At 39.3% G+C, this 26,296-nt stretch overlaps 1 protein-coding gene across 4 annotated transcripts in view; it reads left to right on the plus strand.

Annotated features, from left to right (window-relative positions):
* The window catches only part of ABCC1 (ATP binding cassette subfamily C member 1), a 184,071-nt gene that overhangs the window by 4,183 nt on the left and 153,592 nt on the right, over nucleotides 1-26,296 (plus strand). Inside the window, exon 1 of one of the 4 annotated variants that reach the window (XM_056806200.1) lies at nucleotides 13,791-13,916. The exons of 1 other annotated variant lie outside the window; for it this stretch is intronic. Coding sequence is in view for 2 of the 3 variants with exons in the window: in XM_056806198.1 (XP_056662176.1) it covers nucleotides 14,245-14,292 (48 nt within the window). In the remaining variant the exon portion in view is untranslated. Of the gene's footprint in view, nucleotides 1-13,790; nucleotides 13,917-13,957; nucleotides 14,293-26,296 lie in introns of those variants that run through there. 2 more of the 4 variants (XM_056806198.1, XM_056806197.1) reach the window with 2 other exon arrangements.

A 26,296-nucleotide genomic window follows, 5' to 3' on the forward strand; every position in this document is an offset into this window, starting at 1 on the left:
TGATCCAGCCATAGCACTGCTGGGCTTGTACCCCAAAGAGATAATAAGGAAAAAGACACAAAAATATTCATAGCTGCGCTCTTTGTGGTGGCCAAAAATTGGAAAATAAGGGGATGCCCATCAATTGGGGAATGGCTGACCAAATTGTGGTATATGTTGGTGATGGAATACTATTGTGCAAAAAGGAGTAATAAAGTGGAGGAATTCCATGGAGACTGGAACGACCTCCAGGAAGTGATGCAGAGAGAAAGGAACTGAACCAGGAGAACATTGTGCACAGAGACTGAGACACTGTGGTACAATCTAACGTAATGGACTTCTCCATTAGTGGCAATGCTGTGATCCTGAACAAACTGGAGGGATGTATGAGAAAGAACACTATCCACATTTAGAGGAAAAACTGTGGTAGTAAAAACACAGAAGAAAAAACAACTGCTTGAATACATGAGTCAAGGGGGATATGACTGAGGATGGTGACCCTAAATGATCATCCTAATGCAAACGTCAACAACATGGAAATAGGTTCTGATCAAGGACGCATGTAATACTCAGTGGAATTGTGCATTGGCTATGGGAAAGGTGGGGGAGGGGAGGGAGGAATAGAATATGATTTTTGTAATCAAGGAATAATGTTCTAAATTGACTAAATTAAAAAAAAAAGAAAATGAAGGCCATATGTGATGAGCTCCCTCTCCTCCCTTTCTCTATAATGCAAATATTAAGTACCTTTGGTTCTATCCCCTCCTGTGTTCTCCAAGAGATTGCCTGCAAATTATCCCTGCTTTCCCTCTAGTCTTCAGTTTCTAGCTAATTCTTCTTTCCCTGCTGTCTACCAACAACCTAAGTCTCCACTATCAAGACACAACACTCACTCCACCTTAATGACCCTCTCAAGCTATTGTCTCTTCTTCATTTCCCAGTTAACTTTCTAGAAAATTTGTTCTTCTATAATTCATTTTTTAATCCTCTGTAATGTGTCTTCAGAAGTCATCTGTCAAATAAAACTATTCTCTCTTAATGGTCAACTGTGATCTTTTAGTTGCCAGATTTAATGGTTTTTCATATTTCTCCTTTTTTTTTTGCTTCTCTGAAGCATTTGACATGGTTGATCACCCCTCCTGGATGCTAGGTCATTTTTTAGGTTTTCATGGCATTACTCTTTCTTGTTTCCCCTCTTATTTATCTAATGGTTGCTTCTTTGTTATTTATTTAGTTATTTTTATCATGTTACTTTCTTGTGAGATAACAGGGCAAAATGAGGGATGGTCCTAGAAGAGATTTTTTTTTTTCTTTTTAAAAGTCCATTTTCTCATAGATAGGAGCATTCCAACACTGAGTTTATTTATTTATTTATTTTAGCACATTTCTTTATTGAGCCAACAGACATGAACTACTGAGGACTTATTGCACAGGTTACTAAACCCTGAAATTGGACTTAAGGGGAACCAGAAGAGATTGGTCAGATGAGAGATCAGAGACCTTTGAAGCAGAGTAGAAACTTCTTTTAGAAAAGCAAAGTCTGGGGGCAACTGGGTAGCTCAGTGGATTCAGAGCCAGGCCTAGAGATTGGAGGTCCTGGGTTCAAATCTGGTCTCAGACACTTCCCAGCTGTGTGACCCTGGACAAATCACTGACCCCCATTGCCTAGCCCTTACCACTCTTCTGCCTTGGAGCCAATACACAGTATTGACTCCAAGACGGAAGGTATGGGTTTCAAAAATAAAAAAGCAAAGTCTATCTGGAAGTAAATAAACAGGATTCTGTAATTGTGTGAATAACTGTGCATATATTATCCAAATCCCAGAGATATTCCATGGACTAATGAGAGGCTGATTGCATATCTCAGATTTGAGGTTTATTATAATGAATGACTTTATCAAGGACAATGGGTACCTGTAAGACTTCTTCCCTGAATATTTAAAAGTGATGAGAATACTGCACCCAGTTGATACTAGCAGCACTTCAACAATATTAAGATTGCAACAAAAAGACGAGAAGGGAGAGTCCCCTTTAGGCAATTTACCCTTGAACATAATGTTTTGATTTAGATATTGAATAAGACAATGAAAGTTACTTGGACCAATAGATGTTCCCAACATTTTAGAAGCACACTAGGAGTTCCTGGTCATTCATTACATGTGCAGAAAGACTGTAGTCATGTAATCACAGGCTCTACAGGGTCTTTATCGTAGCAAGTGATGGCAGGCTCTTATTTCCCATTATGTCTCAGTCCTCAACCTCTATTCCAGTTAGGTTCAATTTGACCTGCTCACTAGCTTCTCCTCTGACTCATTTAGGCTTCTTTCTTCTCTTTACGTAAATTTTATTTATCCTCAAAGCAAAGGTTAAGTCTTGTCTTTTCCATGGAGCTTTTCCTGCCTATTATAGCTGATATTAATTTCTACTTTCTCAGAACTCTTATTCTATATATTTGCAACCGTTGAACTGTTAGAAGCCATTTGAAGTTATACCATATTCCATTACTCACCCCCACAAAATAATGATAATATCTAAAATTTATTATAATAATTTGTTATTGTTAAGTTGTGTATTAACTCTTTGTGATCCCATTTGAGGTTTTCTTGGCAAAGATACTTGAGTGGTTTTCCATTTCTTTCTCCATCTCCTTTTACAGATGAAGAAACTGAGACAAACAGGCTTAAATGACTTGACCAGGGTCATACAGCTAGTGTTTGAGGCCAGATTTGAACTCAGGAAGATGAGCCTTTCTGATTCCTAGCTCAGTGATCTATCCTTTGTGCCACCTACCCACCCCTCTCATAATGTGAAAAAACTTAAATTGTAATATTATGATTAATATAAAGTACATAATTGTTACTTTGTCCTCACATGTGAGATTCATCATTTGAAATATACAGATAAATGTTCTTATGTTGAGTCAAAAATCTTCCTCCCTGTCTAACTTCCACAAGGTGGTCTTAGTGTTGCTCTCTGAGGTTGAATCTCTAAGTCTAATTTTTACAGACATTAGAAGGCAACCATCTTGTCCTATTTAAATATTCTCATCTCAGGACTAAAATCTCTAGTTCTTTTTCCTCATCTTCATAGGAGTCCCCAAATTAATACCCATTTAACAACCATTGACACTCAGTGGCTGTGAAATTGAACCTTTAGTGAAAAGAAACCTAAATAGGACAGTAAAGACAAAAGAAATCACTGAAAACAATACAAATGATATATCAAAGTACAGAACAAGAGGAAAGGCAAAGAAGTCAATGAGGGAGACAAAGTGTAGAGTTGTTACTTCAGTGCTTTATTTTAGGACACAGTTGATTATTACTACCCTAAACTAGAAAACCAAGAATATTCAAAGAACAAAACTTAGTAGATCATGCCACCTAGATAGCTTTGACTATGACTCTTTAGTGGCTCTCATTTTGGGGAACTTGACTACCTACTGAGCAGAGAAATAGAAAACAGCCCTACTAAATGAAGAAACTACTAAAGTTGCACTTCTATTCAAGTGGCATTCTAGTAACCCTAATGGACATTTCTCAGGGTATGATTATATTTTTATTTCTTATTCATTTTTTTGGTTTTGTTTTGAAACCCTTATCTTCCATCTTGGAATTGATACTATGTATTGGTTCCAAGGCAGAAGAGAGATAAGGGCTAAGCATTGGGGCGTTAAGGGACTTGCCCAGGGTCACACAGCTAGGCAGTGTCTGAGGTTGTATTTGAACCTAGGATTTCCTGTCTGTAGGCCTGGCTCCCAATCAACTGAGCCTGATTATATTTTTATTAATGCAGCCTATGATTGTAATAACTTTTGGGGTAGTTTTAGTTCTTAGGTAGTACTTTTATTTCTTACTGAGCTTGAAGACAATGAAAAATTCAGGGGTGTTCTGGAGGAGCCATATTATGATCTACTAGGAAAAAACTATTTTTTAAGTTTTTAGAGAGCATTTACACCTCATGAATCAGCAAATGCTACAAACCAAGGCTTGACTCATTGTTGATTGTCTAGACATAAAAAATAATAAGTTTCTAATAATGCAAATTAAATTCATGTACACAAACATTTTTGGGGTGCTGGTTGTTAAACATTTACCAACACTCCCCTGACTAAGATCTACATGGACTCAAGGGAGAAAGGAAGGATATTAAGTGTAACTAAACTGATATAAGAAATGGAAGATATATATTAAATCTTATTTTTATTTATTTATTTTTGAAATTCTACTTAATTAATTCAGAATATTTTTCCATGGTTATAATATTGGTGTTCTTTCCCTCACCTTCCCCCACCTCATTCTTGTAGCTCACATGTAATTCCATTGGGCTTTACATGTGTCATTGATCAAGACCTATTTCCCTATTATTGATATTTGCACTAGGGTGATCATTTAGAGTCTACATCCCCAATCATATCCCCCTCGACCCATGTGATCAAGAGTTGTTTTTCTTCTGTGTTTCTACTCCCACTTTTCTTTCTCTGCATGTGGATAGCATTCTTTCTCATAAGTCCCTCTGAATTGTCCTGGATCATTGCTTTACTGCTAATAGAGAAATCCATTACATTTGATTGCACCACAGTGTATCAGTATCTGTGTACAGCATTCTCCTGATTCTGCTCCTCTCACTCTGCATCAATTCCTAGAGGTCATTCCAATTCCCATGGAATTCCTCCACTTTATTATTACTTTTTGCACAATAGTATTCCATCACCAACATATACCATAATTTGTTCAGCCATTCCCCAATTGAAGGGCATCCCCTCATTTTCCAATTTTTGGCCACCACAAAGAGCGCAGCTTTGAATATTCTTGTACGTGTCTTTTTCCTTATTATCTCTTTGGGGTACAAACCCAGCAATGCTATGGCTGGATCAAAGGGTAGGCAGTCTTTTAGCACCCTTTGGGCATAGTTCCAAATTGCCCTCCAGAATGGTTGGATCAATTCACAACTCCACCAACAATGTTTAAATCTTATTTTTTAAAAATTAACATGGACGACTTTTAACATTTATCGTCCTTTCCCATATTACAACTTTGATCTTTTGGAGCTAAGGATAGTACTTTACTTTTATCTGCATTAAATTTCATCTTGTTACTTTGGGCCCACTGTTCCACTTAATTAAAATCTTAAGATTCTAACTCCTTCAGCTAGAAAATTAACTCTACTTTCATTAGTATACTTTCTTATGTCTTTATTTAAGTCAATGATGAAAATATTTTAGAAGAGTACTGTAAACAAAAGAATTTTGCCACATAGCACTAGAAATCTCCCTGAAGTTTGGTATCAATATGTTAATCAACACACCTCCAGCACAATTGTTCAACTAGCTACCAATTTACTTCACTGTATTGTTGTCTAGGCCACATCTTTACATTTAGCCTATAAAAATCTTGGGAGAATATGTGTCATATTCCTTAGTACAATAAAAAGTATACAATAACTAAACTAGTCTTTTAAGGATAGGGATAGGAACTAGACCTGTGTTCATTGAAACAAAGAATTCCCTAGTGAGGAAATTCTCTTTATAAGCACAGGTTATCTCTATAATTTATAGTTTTATAAAGTTAGTACTAAGGGATTAAGTTACTTGCCCAGGGTCACACAACCAATATATGTCAGAGGTGGGATTGAATCCATGTTCTCCTGGTTTGGAAGCCAGCTTTCTATCATTATGCCATGCTCTCTCATTACCATTGCCAGTCTAACAATTATATTAAAGGATGGGCATGTGCTTACTCTGAAAGATTTGTTCCCATTTCAATCCTGCCAGGAACTGTGTGTGATTTTACTGGTACAGTTACTCCCTACACCAATGCTTATTGAAATTCCTCTAAAATTTACTAGCTCAGTTTTGAGAGTTATTTTCTTAAAAAAAAATCATCATACTAGAGACACTATTGTAATGAGCCCCTCTGTACTTGGCCATGCTGGCCTACATGCCATAGATGTATGGGGCTTATCACATCAGCATATACTGTCAGATTTTCCATATTGGTAGAACAGGCCATAGCATATACTCTGCTAGCATTAGCCTTCAAATGTCTATATCATGATGAAGTTATGAAATAAAGTCTAGTGGAAGCTTATTCTTAGTGAATCTATGCTGGCATCTTCTAGTCACTGATTACTTTTCCAAGTACTTATGAACCATCTCTTTAGTAATTAATTTAAGATATAATATTGTTTAAAGAACATTATTTAGGCCCCAAAGAAGAGATATGAAATGATATTGTTACTCTACTCTTTTTTCATGGGACCATGGATGTGGTACATTGTATTTATTTCATACTTAATTGATGTATTTATTGTTTCATTAATTTTTCTCTCCTTATTCTTTAAAAGAATATCATTTGTCATAAAGGATGAATTTCTAGGATGGTTAAGGAGAAGATATTGGAAAAATTATGATAAAAACAATATTTAATATAGTTTTCTTTTAAAAAAGAAAAACATAATTCATTTTAGAATTTTTCCAGGGATCTGTGCAAATCACACTTCTGCAGTTTCTAGGGTTTACCTCTTCCCCTTTTCTGAAAACCAGAACTTCTTCTCTCCCCCATCCTTCCTTGCCCTTTCTTCAGTCTTTTGGCATTTTCTGCATTCTTCACAATTACAAAAAAGAAAAAAAGAATGAATGTGCTTTACTTATTGAGTCTGCTAGTTCTTTTGGTACACTGAAATGCCTTTCCTTCTAGGTTCATAGACTTGAACTCATTTAGAATAGCTAGGTTCTCGTTTATTTCTTTTATCTTAGAATTACATATATTTACCTCTAATGTTTGTTTTCCATTTTCCATTTAGGTGATTATGGTTCTAAGAAATTGACCTACCTCTTCTTTGTTACACTTAAACTGAAATGTAGATTTAAAAAGTATCATTTGGTGTCTTATAATTTTCCAGAAAGCTCAGTTTATTTCTATTTACCCTTCTGGCACTTACTCGTAAAAGAATGTCACTCTTTTGTGTCTGATTTGGATTATTTTTTACTCCATCCAGGTTAAAATTTGAATTTATTGCAAAGTCCCCTGTACAACTATATTTCTTTATATGGTTTTCATTTTTGTCAGAATTGTTTGGCTTTGTATTAGAATTCCATTTTTGAGAACCCTTCCCCTCCCCATAATATCCTCCTTTAGTTACCTTCATTAGAGCTTATGACTGTGGAATCATACCTATTATTAGTATGTGTATATGCATGTATGTATGTATACATACATATACTCTTATACATACATATACTCTATTCTTTATAGCTATTCCCATCATTAGGCTCTCAGGCTATTATGAACTCAAAAACAATGTAGATATTTTTCTTAAAATTCCTATCACTCCCCCACCCCACCCCCAGCCAAAAAAATTTTTTTTTTACCTTCTGATTTAGTATCAATTCTAAGACAAGAGCTAAGCTTTTCGGGTTAAGTGACTTGCCCAGGGTCACACAGCTAGGAAGTATCAGAGGCCAGATCTAAACCCAGATCCTTCTGATTCAAGGCCTAGTACTCTATGCTATCCAGCTGCCCCTATAATTTCTAATAAGATTTTATTTGTTGTTGTTGCCATTTAAAATACGTATTTTAAATTTCTTTTAAAAATAATTTTGAGTTCCAAATTCTCTCCCTTTCTTCAGGTCTTCCCCTCCCCATTGAGAAGGCAAATAATATGATATAGGTTATACATGTGAAATCATAGAAAACATGTCTTCACATTAGCCACATTGCAAAAAAAAAGGAAAAAAAAAGAATATTATATTTCAATTTCTGTTTAGAATTAATTGGTTCTCTCCCTAGAAATGTATAGCATTTTTTTTTCACAAGTCCATTGGAACTGTCTTGGATCATTATATTGATCAGAGTAGCTAAGTTTTTCATAATTGATCATTATTAAAATATTGTTGTTAATTTGTACACTGATCTCCTGGTTCTTACTTTACTCTGCATCAATTCATACAAGTCTTCCCTGGTTTTTCTGATATCATCCCCTTGTCATTTCTTATACAAGTGCATTTTATTACAGTCATATGCCACAACTTGTTCAGCCATTCCCCAATTGATAGGTATTTCCTCAATTTTCAATTCTTTTCCAACACAAAAAGAGCTAGTATAAACATTTTTGTACATGTAGGCCCTTTCCTTTTTTCTTTGATCTGTTTAGGATACAGATCCAGTAGTGATATTGCGGGGTCAAAGGGTCTGCACAATTTTATAGCTCTTTGGGCAGAGTTCCAAATTGTTCTCCAGAATATGGCTAATTAATAACTCTGCCAACAGTGCATTAGTGTTCTGGTTTTTCTGCATCCCCTCCAGCATTTGTCACTTTTCTTTTCTGTCATGTTAGTAAATCCACTAGGGATGAGGTGACACCTCAGAGTTGCTTTTATTTGTATTTCTCTAGTGAATAATTATTTAAAGCATTTTCTATATGATTATAGTTTTTATTTCTTCTTCTGAAAATTACTTGTTCATATTTTTTGATCTTTTGTCAACTGGGAAATGACTTGTTTTTATAAAATTGTATATTTGAGAAATGAGGCCTTTAACAGAGAAACTTGATATAAAAGTTTTTGATATTACTTCATTGTCTTTGGTACCCTTTATCAAAATGTAGTTTCCCTGATTATATCTTTTAATTAGGTCTTTTTTTGTTTTTCCTTTGCCTGAGATTGTGATTGTTCCTTTTACTATTTTACTTCAGCTAAAGCATAATAGATTCTGCTCTAGCCCTTTATTTTAACTTTATGAGTATCTGTATTAAGTGTGTTACTTGTAAACAACATATTGTTAGATTTTGGTTTCTAATCCATTCTGCTATCTGCATCTGTTTTATAAATGAGTTCATCTCATTCATGTTCACAAAATAATTACTAATTGTGTATTTGCTTTCATCTTTTTCTTTTCTGTTTATCTTCATATTCTTCCTCAAAAGTCTATTTTGCTTCTGATTACTGCTTCTTTTGATTTACCGTCCCTTTTATCAACCTCCTTCCTTTTCTCTTATCTCTTTCTTCTCCTACTTTACTGTTGAATAAGACAGATTTCTATACCTAATTGAGTATGTGTGCTTATCTATAACTCCTATCTATCTATCTATCTATCTATCTATCTATCTATCTATCTATCTATCTATCTATCTATCTATCTATCTATCTATCTATCCTTCCATCTATCTATCTATCTATCTATCTATCTATCTATCTATCTATCTATCTATCTATCTATCCTTCCATCTATCTATCTATCTATCTATCTATCTATCTATCTATCTATCTATCTATCTATCTATCCTTCCATCTATCTATCTATCTATCTATCTATCTATCTATCTATCTATCTATCTATCTATCTATCTATTCTTCTATCTATCTATCTATCTATCTATCTATCTATCTATCTATCCTTCCATCTATCTATCTATCCTTCCATCTATCCTTCCATCTATCTATCTATCTATCTATCTATCTATCTATCTATCTATCTATCTATCCTTCCATCCATCTATCTATCTATCTATCCTTCCATCCATCTATCTATCTATCTATTCTTCTATCTATCTATCTATCTATCTATCTATCTATCTATCTATCTATCCTTCCATCTATCTATCCTTCCATCTATCTATCTATCTATCTATCTATCTATCTATCTATCTATCTATCTATCTATCTATCTATCTATCCTTCCTTCTATCTATCTATCTATCTATCTATCTATCTATCTATCTATCTATCTATCTATCTATCTATTCTTCTATCTATCTATCTATCTATCTATCTATCTATCTATCTATCTATCTATCTATCCTTCCATCTATCTATCTATCCTTCCATCTATCCTTCCATCTATCTATCTATCTATCTATCTATCTATCTATCTATCTATCTATCTATCTATCTATCTATCCTTCCATCCATCTATCTATCTATCTATCTATCTATCTATCTATCTATCTATCTATCTATCTATCTATCCATCTATCTATCTATCTATCTATCTATCTATCTATCTATCTATCTATCTATCTATCTTCTTTCTTTAAACCAATTCTGGTGAAAGTGAGGTTCAAACATTGTCTTCCTCATTTCCCCTTCCTCTGTAAAATCTCATCCTTTTGAGACTCTTTTATGTGAGGTAATTTTCTACCTTTCCCATTCTTCTCACACATCTCATTCACCCATCTATTTTTAAAAAACCCTTACCTTCTGTCTTAGAATGGATACTAAGAGAAGGCTCCAAGGCAGAAAAATGGAAAGGGCTAAACAATTGGAGTTAAGTGACTTTGACAAGGTCACACACCTAGGAAGTATCTGAAGCTAGATTTAATTCAGGACCTTCCATCTTCAGGCCTGGCTCTCTAACCACTGTGCCACCTAGCTGCCCCTCATCCATTTTTTTAAGATCATCCTAGCATAATCAAGTCACTTTTGTGACCTCCATCTATGTAGAATCTTTGTAACAACTCTAATAATGATAAAGTTCTTAGGAGTTATATGTCATCTTCCTATATAAACAGTTTATCCTTATTGAATCTATTATGATTTATCTTTCATATTTACCTTTTTTTCTCCTCTTGAATCTTATCTTTGAATGTTAAATTTTCTGTTCAGTTCTGAGATTTTCATTAGGATTGCTCTAAATTGCTCAATTTCATTAAATATCCATTTTCACACCCTGAAGAATTATACTCAGTTTTCCTAGAAGTTATTCTTGATTGTAATTATAGTTCCTTTACCTTCTAGAATATCATTTTCCAAGTCCTCCTTATCTTTAATGTGGAAGCTACTAAATTTTGTGTAATCTTGATTGTGGTTCCATGATATTTGTTTGTTTTTAAACCCTTACCTTCTGCTTTAGAATCAATACCATGTATTGGTTCCAAGGCAGAAGAGTAATAAGGGCTAGGCAATGAGGGTGAAGTGACTTGCCCAGGGTGACACAGCTGGGAAGTGTCTGAGGCCAGATTTGAACCTAGGATCTCCCATCTCTAGTTCTGGCTCTCAATCTACTGAGACATGCAGCTGCCCTGATTCCATGATATTTGAATGGTTTCTTTCTGGATGCTTGAAATATTTTTTCCTTGACTGGGAGCTCTGGAGTTTGATTAAAATATTCCTGGGGGTTTCCATTTTAGAATCTCTTTCAGGAGGTGATCATGCATTCTCTCAATTTCTATTTTATTCTCTCTCTTTGGATCTAAGATGTTGGGGCAGTTTTCCTTTATAATTTCTGAAACTAGGGGCAGCTGAGTGGCTCAGTGGATTGAGAACCAGGCCTAGAGATGGGAGGTCCTAGATTCAAATCTGGCCTCAGACACTTCCCAGCTGTGTGACCCTGGGCAAGTCATGTTACCCCCATTACCTAGCCCTTACCACTCTTCTGCCTTGGAACTAATACACAGTATTGATTCTAAGACAGAAGTAAGGGTTTAAGTAAAATAATAATAATTCTTAAATGATCTTTCCTTGATCTGTTTTCCAGTTAACTTGTTTTTCTGAATTTCACATTTTTCTTCCCCCTCCTATTCTTTTGACTTTGTTTTATTGTTTCTTGAAGTCTGATGGAGTCATTAACTTCTTCTTGTTTAATTCTAATTTTTAAGAGCTTATTTTCTTCCATAAGCTTTTTTTGGGGACCTTCCTTATCCATTTGACCAATTCTACTTTTTAATAAATTCCTTTCTTCATTGAATTTTTGTACCTCTTTTACCATTTAGCCAATTTTATTCATATGATGTTATTTTCTTTAGTATTTTGTGCCTTTTAACTCTTTTCATAATTTTCTTGTATCACTCTCATTTCTTTTCCCAATTTTTCCTCTACCACTCATCTTTTGCTTGTGTTCTTCTAGGAATTCTTGTTGGGTTTGTGTCCAACTTGCATGAGTTTTTTTTTTCCCTTTTGAGGCTTTGCTTTTAGCAGTTTTCATGTCATTGCCTTCTTTTGAGTTTGTTTCTTGATCTTCCCTGCCACCATAGTAGCTTCTTATGGTTAGGGTTTTTTTGTTATTGTTGTTTTTGTTATTTGGCCATTTTTTCCATTCTGTGTGTTTGTTTTTTTTTAACCCTTACCTTCCATCTTGGAATCAATACTGTGTATTGGTTCCAAGGCAGAAGAGTGGTAAGGGCTAGGCAATGGGGGTTAAGTGACTTGTCCAGGGTCACACAGCTGTGTGATTTGAACCTAGGACCTCCCATCTCTAGGCCTGGCTCTCAATCAATTGAGCTACCCAGCTCCTCCCCGCCCCCCCTTCTGTTTCTTGACTTTGAACTTTGTTAAAGTTGGGTTCTACTTGTCCTTTCCTTAGCTTCAAGTTTTTTCATGCATTGATACAAAATGAATTGAGCAGAATCAGGAGAACAATTAATAATAATAACAATAAATAATAATATATTGTAAAGACAATTATCTTTGAAAGTCTTAGAAACAATGACCAATGCAATTCCAGTGGACTCATGATGAAACTGGTTACCTATTTAGTTCCTGAAAGATAGGTGGAAAATACTGCAGATTGAGGGGAAAGGGAGACAAGGGATCCATTAGAATGTAAGCTTGTTGTGCCTTATTCTTTGTACTTATAGACTTAGTGCCTAGCACAGTGCCAACAGTATTGGCCTGTGATGATGAACCTATGGTATATGTACCAAAACGGGCATGCAGAGCCCTCTCTATGAGCATGCCTGTAGTTGCCCACTAGAAAGTCAAAAGGACTCAGGCCAAAAATGTTCCCTCCCTCTCTCCAATGTGCCTAAGGACATTCCTCACTTCACTTGCCCCTCTGCCAAGCAGCCCCCTGTCTGGGGTAAGAGGGAGAGCAGAGGGTGAGGTACATAGGGATCGAGACCCTGCACTCTGTCTTTAGAAAGTTTTTCATCCAAGTACAGGTGATTTACTCAGCCTCTTAATAGAGGTAGGATTTCAAGAGCTTTTAGTATGAAGGAAAAACAGACTAAGATGACAGGGATAAAAGAACATGCAGGGAGACACCCTTCTGCTTTATATGTGTTCTTGGTTTGAGATTAATCTGCCCTCTCATCTCCACTGCTTGAGCTTCCCTGATCCAGGCTTCCTTCAAGACTCACCTCCAAGCCTGCTTGTGAAGGAGACTTGTCTGAGTTCCCCTCCATTTGTGAATGCTCTCCATCTTTTCTGTATATATTTTGTATGGTATATAGAGCAAGGGTCCTTAGCTTTGTGTGTGTATATGAGAAATAATCTTTTTAAAATAGGTAAAATAAATAGGATGTAAGCTCCTGCAGAGCAGGAATTGTTTTTTCTCTTTCTTTGGGGCTCCAGGGCTAAGCTCATTGCCTGGCACACAGTAAGTACTTAATGTTTGTGGATTAATTGACAAAGCTAACCAATCATACTGAAATAGTTATCAGATATTAAAAAACAAGTTTAAGGACCTTTTGTTTTAGTTTGTACATAGTTGGCTAGTTATTTCCACCTTTAGGTTTATGAGTTCTTTGAAATGGGAGACTCTTTTGCCTCTTTTTGTATGGGCTTAGCACATTTATTATTATTATATCTCCCGTTAGAATGTAAGCTCCTTGGGGGCAAGAGTCTTTAACCTCTTTTTGTATCCCAAACTCTTAGTACAATGCCAGGACACAGAAGGGGCTTGTATATATTTATTGGTTTGATTGATCTTAGATATAGCCACAGTATCTGTCCCATTAGAATATATGCTTCTTAAAGAAGGGACTAGTGTTCTTTTTTTAAGTGTTTTTGCCTTTTTTGTGTCTTTTCTTTGTATTCCCAGGCTTGAAAAGATGAATGCTTAATACATGTTTGTTGATTACTTGTTTGACAGAATGATCTGGACACGTGTTCCGGAGGAAGGCATTTTGGGTGGCCAGGGGATGGGAGAGTGGGGGACCTCCACCACGCCTCCACGTTCCTCAGTTTCCCTCCTTAGTCTCTCCCTCCCGAGCCCTGCCAGAAGGTGAGCGCGGACGACTGGGCGGAGCCGGGCCCCATCCCGGTGACGTGCGGGCCAACCAGGCGGCGTTGCGGCTCCCCGGGTTCCCTCCCGGCCGCCGCCACGGCCGCCTCCTCTCCTCCTCCTCCTCCTCCTTCTCCTCCTCCTCCTCCTCCTTGGCTTTCTCCTCTCCCGGCCCCTCGGAGCAGCCGCCACCGCCACCACTACCGCCTCCAGGCTCCGCACCCGCCGCCGCTGCCGGTCGCCTGCCCGCCAGTCAGTCCATCCGTCCTTCCTTCTTTCCGCCGGCCCGGCTCGGCCCTGGCCCTAGACCCGGCCCCGGCCCGGCCACATGGCGCTCCCTCGCTTCTGCAGCGCGGACGGCTCCGACCCGCTTTGGGTAGATAACGCGCGGGGCTAGGGAGAGGCCGCTCCAGGACTGGGGAGGGCAGGGCCGGGCCCGGGCTGGCCGACCGTGACCCTAGGCACCCCGCTGGGCAAGCCCCCAGCCTGTGGGAGAGGGGCGAGGATCTACCGGTCCGCCCCGCCCGGGGCCACCTGGTCTTCGGCTTCGGAACCCGGAGTGAGGGGGGGGGAGGGAGGATGGCCGCGGCGGCATGCCCGGCACGCTCTGGGGGAGTCCTCCCCCCTTCCTCCTCCATCCTGGCTGCCCGTGGGTTGGGGCTGAAGGCTCTGCCCCATTCTCCTTCGGTCCCCACCCCAGCGGCTGGCGGAGAGTTGGCGTTCTCTTTTCCGATCCTTGGGAGTGGGGGTGGGGGTGGGAATCTGAATCTGTTTGGGTCCTATTTGGAGCCCTAAAGGGAATGGATGCGGAGAAGGGGGTCATCTGCTTCAGAGCCGAAAGCATCTGGGCACTGGCTCCGTCCACTTCCCTCCCGCCCCCTCCTCTCTCCTGTGGGACCCTCGGTGGAGGGAAGTATACGGAGAACTTGGGTTTCTAAGTTGCATGACTTCAGTAGCCCATCCCCCTGGGGAGTATTTGCACGGCCGAGCTTGGAGACGGTGAGAGGTGGGTGCAGAGAGGAGACAAGAGGATGGAGCTCTAGGGCTCGAGGATGTGGCAAGTTGGCTGGACACCTCGGCTGCCCTGGGTCTCTAGGGCTAGACTAGCTGTTGTCTTTCATCTGAGTGGGTGGATCGTTAGACCCAGAGAGGTGCTTTTCCTTCCTGTGGTTCCAGGCAAATAAATGCAGTTGGGGGATTTTGTGGAAAGCTCGGGTGGATTTCTGACTCCTCCCTCGAAGTCGCCAAGCATGACTGTGCTCTCTGTGTTGTCCTGCCATCGTACCACGGGGGAAACTCTAGGAGGGACCACTAGGCAGGAGGTCAGGCCCCCCGCTGATCCGAAGCCCAGGCTTCAAGAAAAGCAGCGACGAAACCCAAGCGCTCTAAAGGACACGACCACCGTATGGCTACTTGGGTGCGGGAGGTCTTTGAGGGTGCCTCCGGCAGAGTAGTGGTCCTGAGACTAAGGAGTGTGGAGCCTCCCCGAGACCTAATCCTGGCGGCCGATTGTTTACTCTTCCTTCATCTAGACTTACTTTCACTCTAGCCAGCTAGCCTGTTTGTTCCTTTGTCCTGAAGTGGGGGCCTGCTAACAGTGTGAGTGCTCCCCGCTCATCCGGACCTCGCAGTTTGGGGTCTTCAGAGAGGGATTGCTTGGGAGAGAGGGGCTAGAAATCCCTGGTAATAGGGCAGATACCCTAAATGCATTTTTCATTGTTTTTCTTGCTTCTCTGCACCATCAACAGCATCCAGGATATTTGTGTAATTCCCTCCACTGCCTCCCTAGCACTAGAGATGGCCAACCCAGTGTAGCACCGCTGAAATGGACCTCCTATCCTGTTTTCAGTTTGGTGGAATGTGAAATTTACGTCATTTAAATATAACACGACTATTACATTTAGTCCAGAAATAAGAATGCTTTACAGTCCAGGCCCAGGAGACATCTGGCAACAAAACCTACTGTGATTAGAGATAATATTTGTATATAGCCCATGGGGGGGGGGGGGCAGGTAGCATATTGAATAGAGTACCAGGCCTGGAGTCAGGAGGACTTGGGTTCAAATTTGGCCTTAGACACTTAGACACTTCCTAGCCATGTGACCACTTAACCCCATTTGCCTAGCCCTTGCCCTTCTGTCTGAGAGTTGTTACTAAGTCAGAAAGTAAGGGTTAAAAAAGACATGTGGCTCAGTCCCTGGCACAGAGTAGTCGCTATAGAAATTCCTTTCTTTTCCCGTAGAGACCAACTGTACTAGTCAGGATGTTGTAGTGGAAAGTGTGCATCTGCAGTCCAGAGATGTTGGTTCAAATTCTACCCCTGGCACTGACTAACTAGGTCATGTTAACCTAACCTCTCTGATACTGTTTTTTGTTGTTGTTGTTGTTGTTGTTGGGTTTTTTAGACAGTAAAATTCAGCTAATGTGAGGATCAAATGAGACAATGTTTATAAAACCATTTGTAAATATAAAAGTCCTATCTAAATGCCCCATTATTATCACCAGTGATGATGCCTTGGTGGGAGAGAAAGAGAAAGGTTGGGGATTTTGATTCCAGTTGTTGTTTTACCATTCATGGCAAAGGTTTGTCTGGTAGTTACTATGAAATGATAGAAGTTTGTTTTCCTAAATTAAAGGAAAATCAGTAAGTGATCCGTAGGAGACCCCGCTTGTACACATTTACAGGAACAATATTTTCTCATGATGAATGTTATACAGTAACCTTAATGTTGACTTAACTCAGGAAAACTCACCCTAGAAGAATCTAAGTCTGCCAGGGGTAGTTTGTGCCGTCTTGAGGGATAAAGTTTTCAGCCACACCTTTCTGGCCAGTTAAATTATCACCAAGTGGCCTTCTTCAGTTTCCAGCTCCAGACTTGCTTGCTAAGCAAGTGGTGGTAAAAAGCCGACCATGAGTGCCACTCTTTTTCTAATGTGCCCCCGTGACCCAGTGGGTGGGGAACAAAGAAGGCACCAATAACGCCTTGGCTAGACAGTTGCATGAAAATAGACCTGATGGTTCCTTGGACATGTGTAACCTGCAAGTAGACTTAGATGTAAATTAGGACTCCACGTCCCGATATGCTCCTACTCTAATTATGTGCTGCCTTCTTATGGGAAGATGGTGTAATTGGTATTAATCATCCTCTATGGTTTATTTTTTCCTGGTAGTAGGGACAGTTTACCATGAGCCATGAGTACCCATGACAAAGGCTTTTACCATTAAGGCCATGCATTTGTGACAGCCATCTGGGCTGGAGGGTGTTGTTTGGGATTAGACACAACATTGTGTTGGAACAGAGAAAAATAATCTGTTCTCTAGTCAAAACATACCTGACTTCCCTTTAGCCAATTGACCATAGACCTGAAAAAGAAATCAGAAAAAGTCAAGTAATATACCTATTTGTATATAGAATTCATATACATTATTAGCAATAATTGTTGTTTAGCTGCACCTGACTCTTTGTGATCCCATTTGGGCTTTTCATGGCAAAGATACCAGAATGATTTGCCATTTCCTTCTCCAGCTCATTTTACACATGAGGAAACTGAGGCCAACAGGGTTAGGTGACTTGTCCAGGGTCACACAGCTAATATCTGAGGCTAGATTTGAACCCAGGTCTTTCTGACTCTAGGTTTAGCTCCCTATCCACTGTGTTCTTGAGCTTCAACAATAACCACATACCAACCCTGGGAGATAAGGTAAGATAGTACAAGTAAAATCTGCATTTTACAGATAAGGAAACCGGGGCTCCTTGAAGTTAAATTATTAGCCCATGACTCCTTCAGCAGTAGCAATAGTGACTGACTGAATTCTTTCTTGGCGATCATAGGGTCATAGATTTTAACCAGAAGGTACCTCAGATGTCAAGTGGCCCAGGTATTACCACAAGTAAGTGGCAAAGCTCAGGATTGGACCTGAATCCTGTCTCAAATCCATTTTCCCCCTGTACCACAACTCTTTTGAAACTGGAAGAAAGTAACCATGTTCTTAATCTACTCTCAGTACTTTCTTCTTGGGGAATCTAAACTGAGAAAGAGAGAGGCTGAGAAATATGACCCAGTGAATACATGCATCAAGTTTATGGAGGGCCAAACAACCTATTTTCTACTTTTGGTTTCCATTCTTTGTTTTGATAAAGTCAATAAGCTTCTTGAATGAAAAAGTCAAGAGCTTTGAGAACCTGACTTTGATATTACTTTTGAAGTGGCAGTAAAAATCACAGATAAGGTTAAGATTTCTAAGGTGTGCCCATGAGATTGGAACTGCTACCCTGAAGTTTTTCTGTTCTCCTATTTCTTGCTCTGATGTTTTCCTTGGAATTCACTGTTATGAAAATTATTTTAAATAATACGAATTGTTGGGTTCCAGATCTCCTAAAGTTTTTTTTCCTTATTTTTCTTTTTCTTTCCTTTTTCTGTTTTTTTCCATCTTCCTCTGACTGTTTCTTGTAGGCCTTGTGGTCTTGATACTCCAAACTATAATTTTTAGTCAAGCTCTCTAAAATGGTATATTCCATTTTTTTTAATAGATAAGAGATAAATATGCGTGGTGTTTCCATCCCAAGGGATTACATACAGTTTTCTTCCTTTTTTTCTCAGTTTGTGGAGATTGGATGGTTTGGGATGATTGTAGTCTAACATGGTGAAAGTGTTTGGTTGATTCATTCATAGCTTATAACTTGAAGTTCCATTTTATTTTTTCTTTTGAAGGAAGAATTTCAAGGAATTCTTAACATGATGTGTGAATAAACTTGTATGTGTGGTTAAATTTTTTTTGATTATTATTTCAATAGAATTGATTTCTTTGGTAATCCTACATATATTTTGTGCCTTTAAAGATGTTTTTATTCTGTGATAGGATCCATAGATCAGAGGCCAACTAAGGATGTTAATTCAATCCAGTCCAGCAGCATTATTAAATTCCTACTCTGGGTAAGGCATTTGTGTTAGATGCCAGGGACACAAGGATAGAATGACAACCAGTCCCCTCAAGAAGCTTATATTCTACTGGAATGGGCCCGTAAGTAGCCAGGAATTTCTTTTCCTGTCGAGCCATGTGTTATATGTAGGCACTGACCTGTGTTTCCTAGCTTCTTGTTGGTAGCAGCTTGGTGCTGTGCAAAGAATGCTGGACGTGCTGTTGGAGGGCCTAGGTTCAAATCCACACTGGCTCCTCTGCCTGTGTGACAGTGGGCAAGTCATTTTCTAATCTCTAAAATGGGAGGGTTGGACCAGTTAGCTTCCAAAGTGCCTTTTAGCTCAAAATGTTATATCTGAATCAGTCCGTGCAGTTCATTCCTTGAAAGAAAGTCTTGAAACCAGAGGGCCTGGGTGTCTGACGCATATTGATTGCATGACTCGGGGCAAGTCACTTTGCCTTCAACTATAAATTTTGGAGAAAGTGTTGACACGTGCCTCAGAAGAGGGATTTTCCTCATCTAGAAGTTTCCTCTGCTAATTAATCTCTCTCCCCTAATATTATGTTATGCCGGCTGCTGTATACTATACATAGGCCTATACAGTGTATAGGGTAGTGGATCTTTTGATCCACAGTGAGCACAACAGAAACAACTTTATGTAGTACTTTTAAGTTTATAATTTCCCTACAAAATCTCTGTCAAGTGATATAGCTACTCTTCTCTCCTTTTTACAGATGAGGAAACTGAGGCTGAGAGGTTAAGGGAATTGCCCATAGTCACAGAGTTAATGTACTGGGTCAGCCCCTGGACATTCAATAGGGGCTCGTTCAGTTGTGTGCAGTCAGAATTCTTATCAGGGCCTTCTGGGTTCTTCCCACTATATCATTTCACATATCTCTTTTTTTAAACCTTTACCTTCAATCTTAGAATTGATGCTAAGTATCAGTTCCAAGGCAGAAGAGCAGTAGGGACTAGGCAATTGGGGTTAAGTGATTTGCCCAGGGTCCCACTGTCAGGAAGTATACATGGTCCTATGTGAACCCAGGACCTCCCGTCTCTAGACTGGTTGTCTCTCCACTGAGTCACCTAACTGCCTCCACTGCACATATCTGTTTACTTTGTGATGACTGGCCCTGTAGGACAGTATCACTAACTTAGATGAACACATTTTTTAATTTGAAAGGTTTTATTTAATTAATGTAGAATATTTTCCCATGGTTACATGATTCATGTTCTTTCCACTCCTCCCACCCCTCTCCCATAGCCGATGAGCAATTCCACTGGGTTTTACATGTATTATTGATCAAGACCTATTTCCGTATTATAGATATTTGCACTAGGGTGATCCTTTAGAGTCTACATTCCCAATCATGTCCCCATCAACCCATGTGATCAAGCAGTTTTTTGTCTTTTTCTGTGTTTCTACTCCCACAGTTCTTTCTCTGGATGTGGAAAGTGTTTTTTTCTCATAAGATGGACACATATTTGGAGGAGAGAGACAGTCACACTATCAACCTTCCTTTCTGATTGAAGTATTCACAAGTATATCATAAATCTGTGCAAGTTTGACTCAGGAAGCAGCGCTGAATTTTCATTATAAGTTTTCAGGACTCATGAGACCCCTTTCATCACTAGATCAGACTAATAAAACCCCAGCTTATGAAAACTCCCCATAGCATTTGGCAAAAGAAATAGAAAAGTTTTTTTTTGTTTGTTTGTTTTTTTACAAAATGGGTGGATGATAAGAATAAAGACCTGAGAATCCTTAGGGGTTTGGATTAATGCTTCCCAATGGGAAGCCTAACTGATCCAAACAGGAAAAATGAGAATGGCTTTATTTTCTGGGTCCTTCCCCTCCCACGTGTTGGCATGAAGATCAGCATTGCAATGTCCACACTTATCCCCAGCAGAATGGGTGCAACAGGTGCTCGTAGGTGGAAATGAAAATGTGTTGGGGTGGTTAAGGGGAGGTGGACTTTTCATGGGGTGTGGGTTAAGACTCTTTCCTCCTCTCCCTTTATCTTCCCTAACAGGTTCTGCTAATCCTTTTTGATAGCTTGAAAAACCCAATTTTAATTGTCTGCTTTGAGATTGCTTCTCTGGTTCTTGATCTGGCTAGTACATTTATATAGCAATTGAGATAAAGTTCCCAATAGCTGAAGAGGGGACTTGTACAGAGGTCCTTTCTCCTTTTTACAAGTAGGCTCTTCACTTTCATACAAACATATTTTAAAAATATTATTTTCAGTTCCAAATTCTCTTCCTTCCTCAGTTCCTTCCCCACCCACTGAGAAGGCAAGAAATAAAGTACCTTCAGTAACTTCAAATACATATGAAGTTATGCAATTTTATATTATTATATTATATTATATAACATGATTATCATGTTGCAGGAAAAAAATGCTTCAATTTACTCTGAGAGTCCATCAGTTTTCTTTTTGGAGATGGATAACAGTTTATATTGTATTTTGGAATTGTTGTGAAACAAACTAAGTTTCCCAAGATCTGCAGATTTATTTTTATTATTCTCCTCCATTCACTTTTCTGTTTTAAGTGGGTTCAGAATTAAAAAAAAATTTAAAAAAATTTTAGATCTTGAATACTTCATTTTAATCAGATTCTTCTGAGAGTGGTTGATGAATTATGAAGTTTAAATTCTATTTAAGGGTCCCTGTGCATTAACTTGCCATGACTCTCTAGGGACCGTTGACTTCCTCCAATGTAGGATAGAAGGGAAGGTGCTTATTGTTTTGCAGGGGAATTTAAATTGGTGGTACTTAATAGATCTTTTAGGTGGTCCAAAGGATAGAGAAGAGGAACTTGGGGTCAGGAAAACCAGATTTTTAAATCTAGCCATGGACACTTCTTAGCTGTGTGTGAACCTAGACAAGTCCCTTAACCTCTTTTTTGCCTTAATCCACTGGAGAAGGAAATGGTGAACCACTTCAGTATCCTTGCCAAGAAAACCCTATTGATGAGGGTATTGGCACGCTATGGTCCACAGGGTCTCAAAGAGTCCAACCAACTGAACTACAAATAAGGGCCTATTCTGTGCTAGCCACTGTGCAAAGTGGGTGTTCAAAGTTTCTGACATATTTTTCAATGCCATTTTCCCCTTCCTCTCATTGGTTCTCTTCCCAGCTTCCATTGTTTGCCTTCTTGTCTTCCTTATGGACTCCTTAATGTCTGGTATTAAGAATATGATCCTGGGGGCAGCTGGGTGGCTCAGTGTATTGAGAGCCAGATCTAGAGATGGGAGGTCCTAGGTTGAAATCTGGCCTCAGATACTTCCTAGCTGTGTGACCCTGGGCAAGTCACTTGACCCCCAATGCCTAGCCCTTAACACTTTTCTGCCTTGGAACCAATACATAGTATTGACTCCAAGATAGAAGGTAAGGGTTTAAAAAAAAAAACAAAAAAACAACCCAAGAGTATGCTATTTCTCCTCATCCAAAGCAGTAGAGTACAAAGGGCATTAGGGCAGAATCAGATCTGAGTTCTATCCCAGGCAAAACCACTACAAGCTCTTTGACCTTGTACCAGAAAGTCCTTCAGTCTCTTGATATCAGTTTTTCTGTAAAGTTAATAATGCTTACCTTGTCTTAGTTTTCTTTTTTGCTTTCTCATTAGGGTAGGGAGTAGGAGTTGAGGTAGGATGGAGACAAAATACATGCTGATTATTAAAAAAAAATAATACTCTGACCTACCTTTTGGGGCTAATGTATTAGTAGAATGGTATGGTATTGTCTAGTAGCTAGCACATTCATTGCCCAGGGTAATGTATAAAGAGCACTGTAATATGAGAAAGTGAAGTAGTGGGACAACCTAATCCTAACCTTTCATTTTATAGAGATGGGATTTCTTTCTTTCTTCCTTCCTTCCTTCCTTCCTTCCTTCCTTCCTTCCTTCCTTCCTTCCTTCCTTCCTTCCTTCCTTCCTTCCTTCCTTCCTTCCTTCCTTCCTTCCTTCCTTCCTTCCTTCCTTCCTTCCTTCCTTCCTTCCTTCCTTCCTTCCTTCCTTCCTTCCTTCCTTCCTTCCTTCCTTCCTTCCTTCAATTATAATACAAAATAAGATAAAGGGAAGATAAGGAAAGCACCCTATAAGCTAGAATAAGACACAGACCTCCAGGCACTTAATACAGCAACTGCACCATTTCTGATTAATTAAGGTGTATTTGAACCTGTCTTATTTTGCTAACTAATTCTCTTTGCCCCTTTTGGCTCAAAGCTGCATATGAAAATTTTACATTCAAGATAGCTGTTGCCTGAGATCTTTTCCCCCAAATTCTAGTTCCCTTGTACTGTGTATTGATTCTGGCAGAAGAGCAGTAAGGACTAGGCAGTGGGGGTTAAGTGACTTGCCCAAGGTCACATAGCTAGGAAGTATCTGAGATTAGATTTGAACCTAGGACTTTCTGCCTCCAGGCCTGACTCTTAATCTACAGAGCTACCTAGCTACCCCATATTTTGTGTCTTTATTGTGTGCTGTCTCCTTAGACCTTAAACAAAAACATTTTTCACCCATATTAAATATCCCAGTGAATTTGATTTTGCAGAAGTGTAAGAACATTTCTTTTGTTCTTACCTGAATTTTTGGGTCTGAGAAGTTATACTTTTGAATTTTGTAAATTCTCCTGCCACTCATTCACCAGACTGTGTTCTGACCCGGAGGGTTTAAAAACAAAGGACAGGATCACACAATTGAGAAAGAGGGGGAAGTTACTCCTGTGCCTTGTGTGTGTTGATCTTGCTGGTGTGAAATGACTGTAGGGGTAGTGTATGGGTGTGGTAGTTGCTGTGGTGGCTGGAGGTGGGGGGTTTCCACCCAGTTGAACAAATTCCTCTCTAATGGATTTCCAGCCCTCGGGTTTCTGTTGATGGTGGACCTCTGCCTGTACTTGGCTCTTATACTCTTTAAAAAAAAAAAAGGAAGACATGAACTACCACGTCTGATTTTTGAGTGCTCAGAATATCTTAGGATTTAGAGCCCAATGAGATCTTAGATATCATCCATGCCCTTTTTGTGCTGTGGACCTCTTGTGTTGTGGGGTACTAAAGTTGAACCCCCAGGGTCCGGGAAGGAGACCGTTTGCAAGAATGCAAGACTCCAGAACTTAGCTTAAAAATAAAAGGAGAAATTTATTAGTTTAGAAAGTAATGTGGAGAAGGGCCAGGAGGATAGCAAGGTGGAACAACAAGATGCAAGGCTGCTCCTTGGGAGGACAGCATGGATGGAAAAGCTGTCCCCCAGATACATCAATTCTGGGAATTTTATACTCTTTACGGCTGTGTAGACGTGATGCTGTGTCATGGTGACTAGAGTGGTAAATACTCAGGTATTCGGGTAGGGGTGGGGGTGTTGGTCCTCTGACCAGAGTCTGCCTGAAGACCCTCATAGGTTAGAGGACAGATGGATATCTGAGATACAGTCTGATGGTATCCAGGTATAGCCTGGAGGTGCATCTCTATGTCCATCTCAAATCTAAAAGAGGGTCCTAGGATGATCATTCTCTCAGGGTCTTATAGCAGTTATCTTGTTCTTGGGTTAGAGGTCACAAGGATGTAAGGGAGCAAAGGAATTTCCCTGATAATAGTTTGCCTGAGTTTCTGGGGGTACAATGCCCATGCCACTTGGGTAGTGTGGTCAGAATAATGCCTTAAAATGCAGATATTAAAACAGAAAATTACAAAGCAGATCAATTATATTGAAGTACAGTTACCAAAATAGTTTCAAAAAATCCAGTCGCCAGACCCCAGGTTAAGAATCCCTGATGGTGTAACTCCCATATTTTACAGGGGAGGAAACTGAGAGCCATATGCGTTCTAAGTGACCCATCCAGGTTTCCTAACTCTGAAGCCAGTGCTTTCCTCCACCCATTATGCCGACTTTACTTATTATAACGCTATAGTCTTTCTTATTTTATTGTGATTATTTTCTAGAGAAAAATATGGGTTTATGAAATGTCTACTTCTTGTGTCCTTTTGACTATTTCTTAGAATTGAGGCGAGTGGAGATAATAGGGGTCCAGGTGAAAATCGTTTGATAGGGGGGAGGTGGTGGCCCTGGAGAAGGTGACTTGGTGGTTATAATTAGGTTGGATTAACTAAAGCCCTTTGAGAAATCCCCTTCCCCAAGATCATTAGTAAAATTGTTTCAGGATAAGAGGAAAAGCCATGTCATAGGTTAGAATCTGTTGAAGGACTAGAGTTGTAATGTAATGAGGTTGAATAATCTGGCTCTTTTATTAAGGGCTCTTCCCGTATTTCCTTTTTCCTCCAAATGTGGTTTCTCAGCAAGCCATTGCATGCCTAGTGTCTCACCCAGATCAAGGCCTTCCTTCAGTTTTCAAGGCTGAGAATAGTCCTAGGTTGTAGCCTCTAGCCAACTTGAATGACATGGGTGAATGGGTGGGGTGTACGTCTTGGAGACTCTAGTTAGTCATTATATACGTTGGAAACCTCTGGGATCTTGATCGGCAGATCACTGCTTTGGGGGTGGGGCAGCCTTTGGCAGGGGAAAAGGAAGAGCGGGAGAGAGAATTTCGGGAGAGTCTGAAGAATGCTGTTACTATAATTTGCCTAGATCTGATTTAGCATGGCCTGGTAAACCCAAGATTACATGGAAGGCCTTAGCAGGATTGGGGCCACAGGCTAGACCTCTTGCCCCTAGGTCACTCCAGGTTCCTTTGGCTTCAGCTCCATTTCCCGGGATGCAGAGGAGTTAGGGTGCAGAGACTGGGTAAATGAACAATAGACATTTATCTCAGGTTTAAGGACTGAACTTGAGCAATTGGCTGGAAAAAGCAATTAGTAAATTCCTTAATTAGGTCCTGTTGGTCGATCTGTTGTAGGGATAATCCTTTCATTAGCTTAATCTGTGAATATAGGACTGAGACCCTGTTTCAGATTTAATAACCGATGACCCATCCCTCTGAAATTCAGGTTATCGTTTGTTGAAAGAAAATGACGATGGAATTAGCCAAGAAGTCCTGGCTGTTTTGGATTTATAGATCTTAGTTGGAATACACACTATAAAACTTTTAGGGGCCTATAATTCAAATTATATGGAAATACAGAATTGTAATTTTATAATTATAATATTATAATAAATCAGAGTTTGTAATTATAAGCACAACTCCAATGCTTAACACATTACCAAGCACATAGTAAGCCCTAATAAATGCCTGTTGACTTGATGACTCTCTTCTGTAAGTATATAGACTCTTAGAGTCTCAGGAAGGCGAAGGACACTTTCTCTGTTGAAAGAATATAGGTCAGGGATACTGCTTGGCTTTACTTCTAACTTGATGAGTGATTTGAGGCAGATCACTTAGCTTCTCTTAGTTTTAGTTTTCCTACTCTTTGATGAGGATAATGAGGGCTACAGGAATACCTTAAATTCTAAAGAGTGCTGTTATCTGTTTTGATACTTAGAGTGACATGAGGTAAGTCATATAAC

Source organism: Monodelphis domestica, chromosome 7, assembly GCF_027887165.1.
Source record: "Monodelphis domestica isolate mMonDom1 chromosome 7, mMonDom1.pri, whole genome shotgun sequence".
Classification (NCBI taxonomy): domain Eukaryota; kingdom Metazoa; phylum Chordata; class Mammalia; order Didelphimorphia; family Didelphidae; genus Monodelphis; species Monodelphis domestica.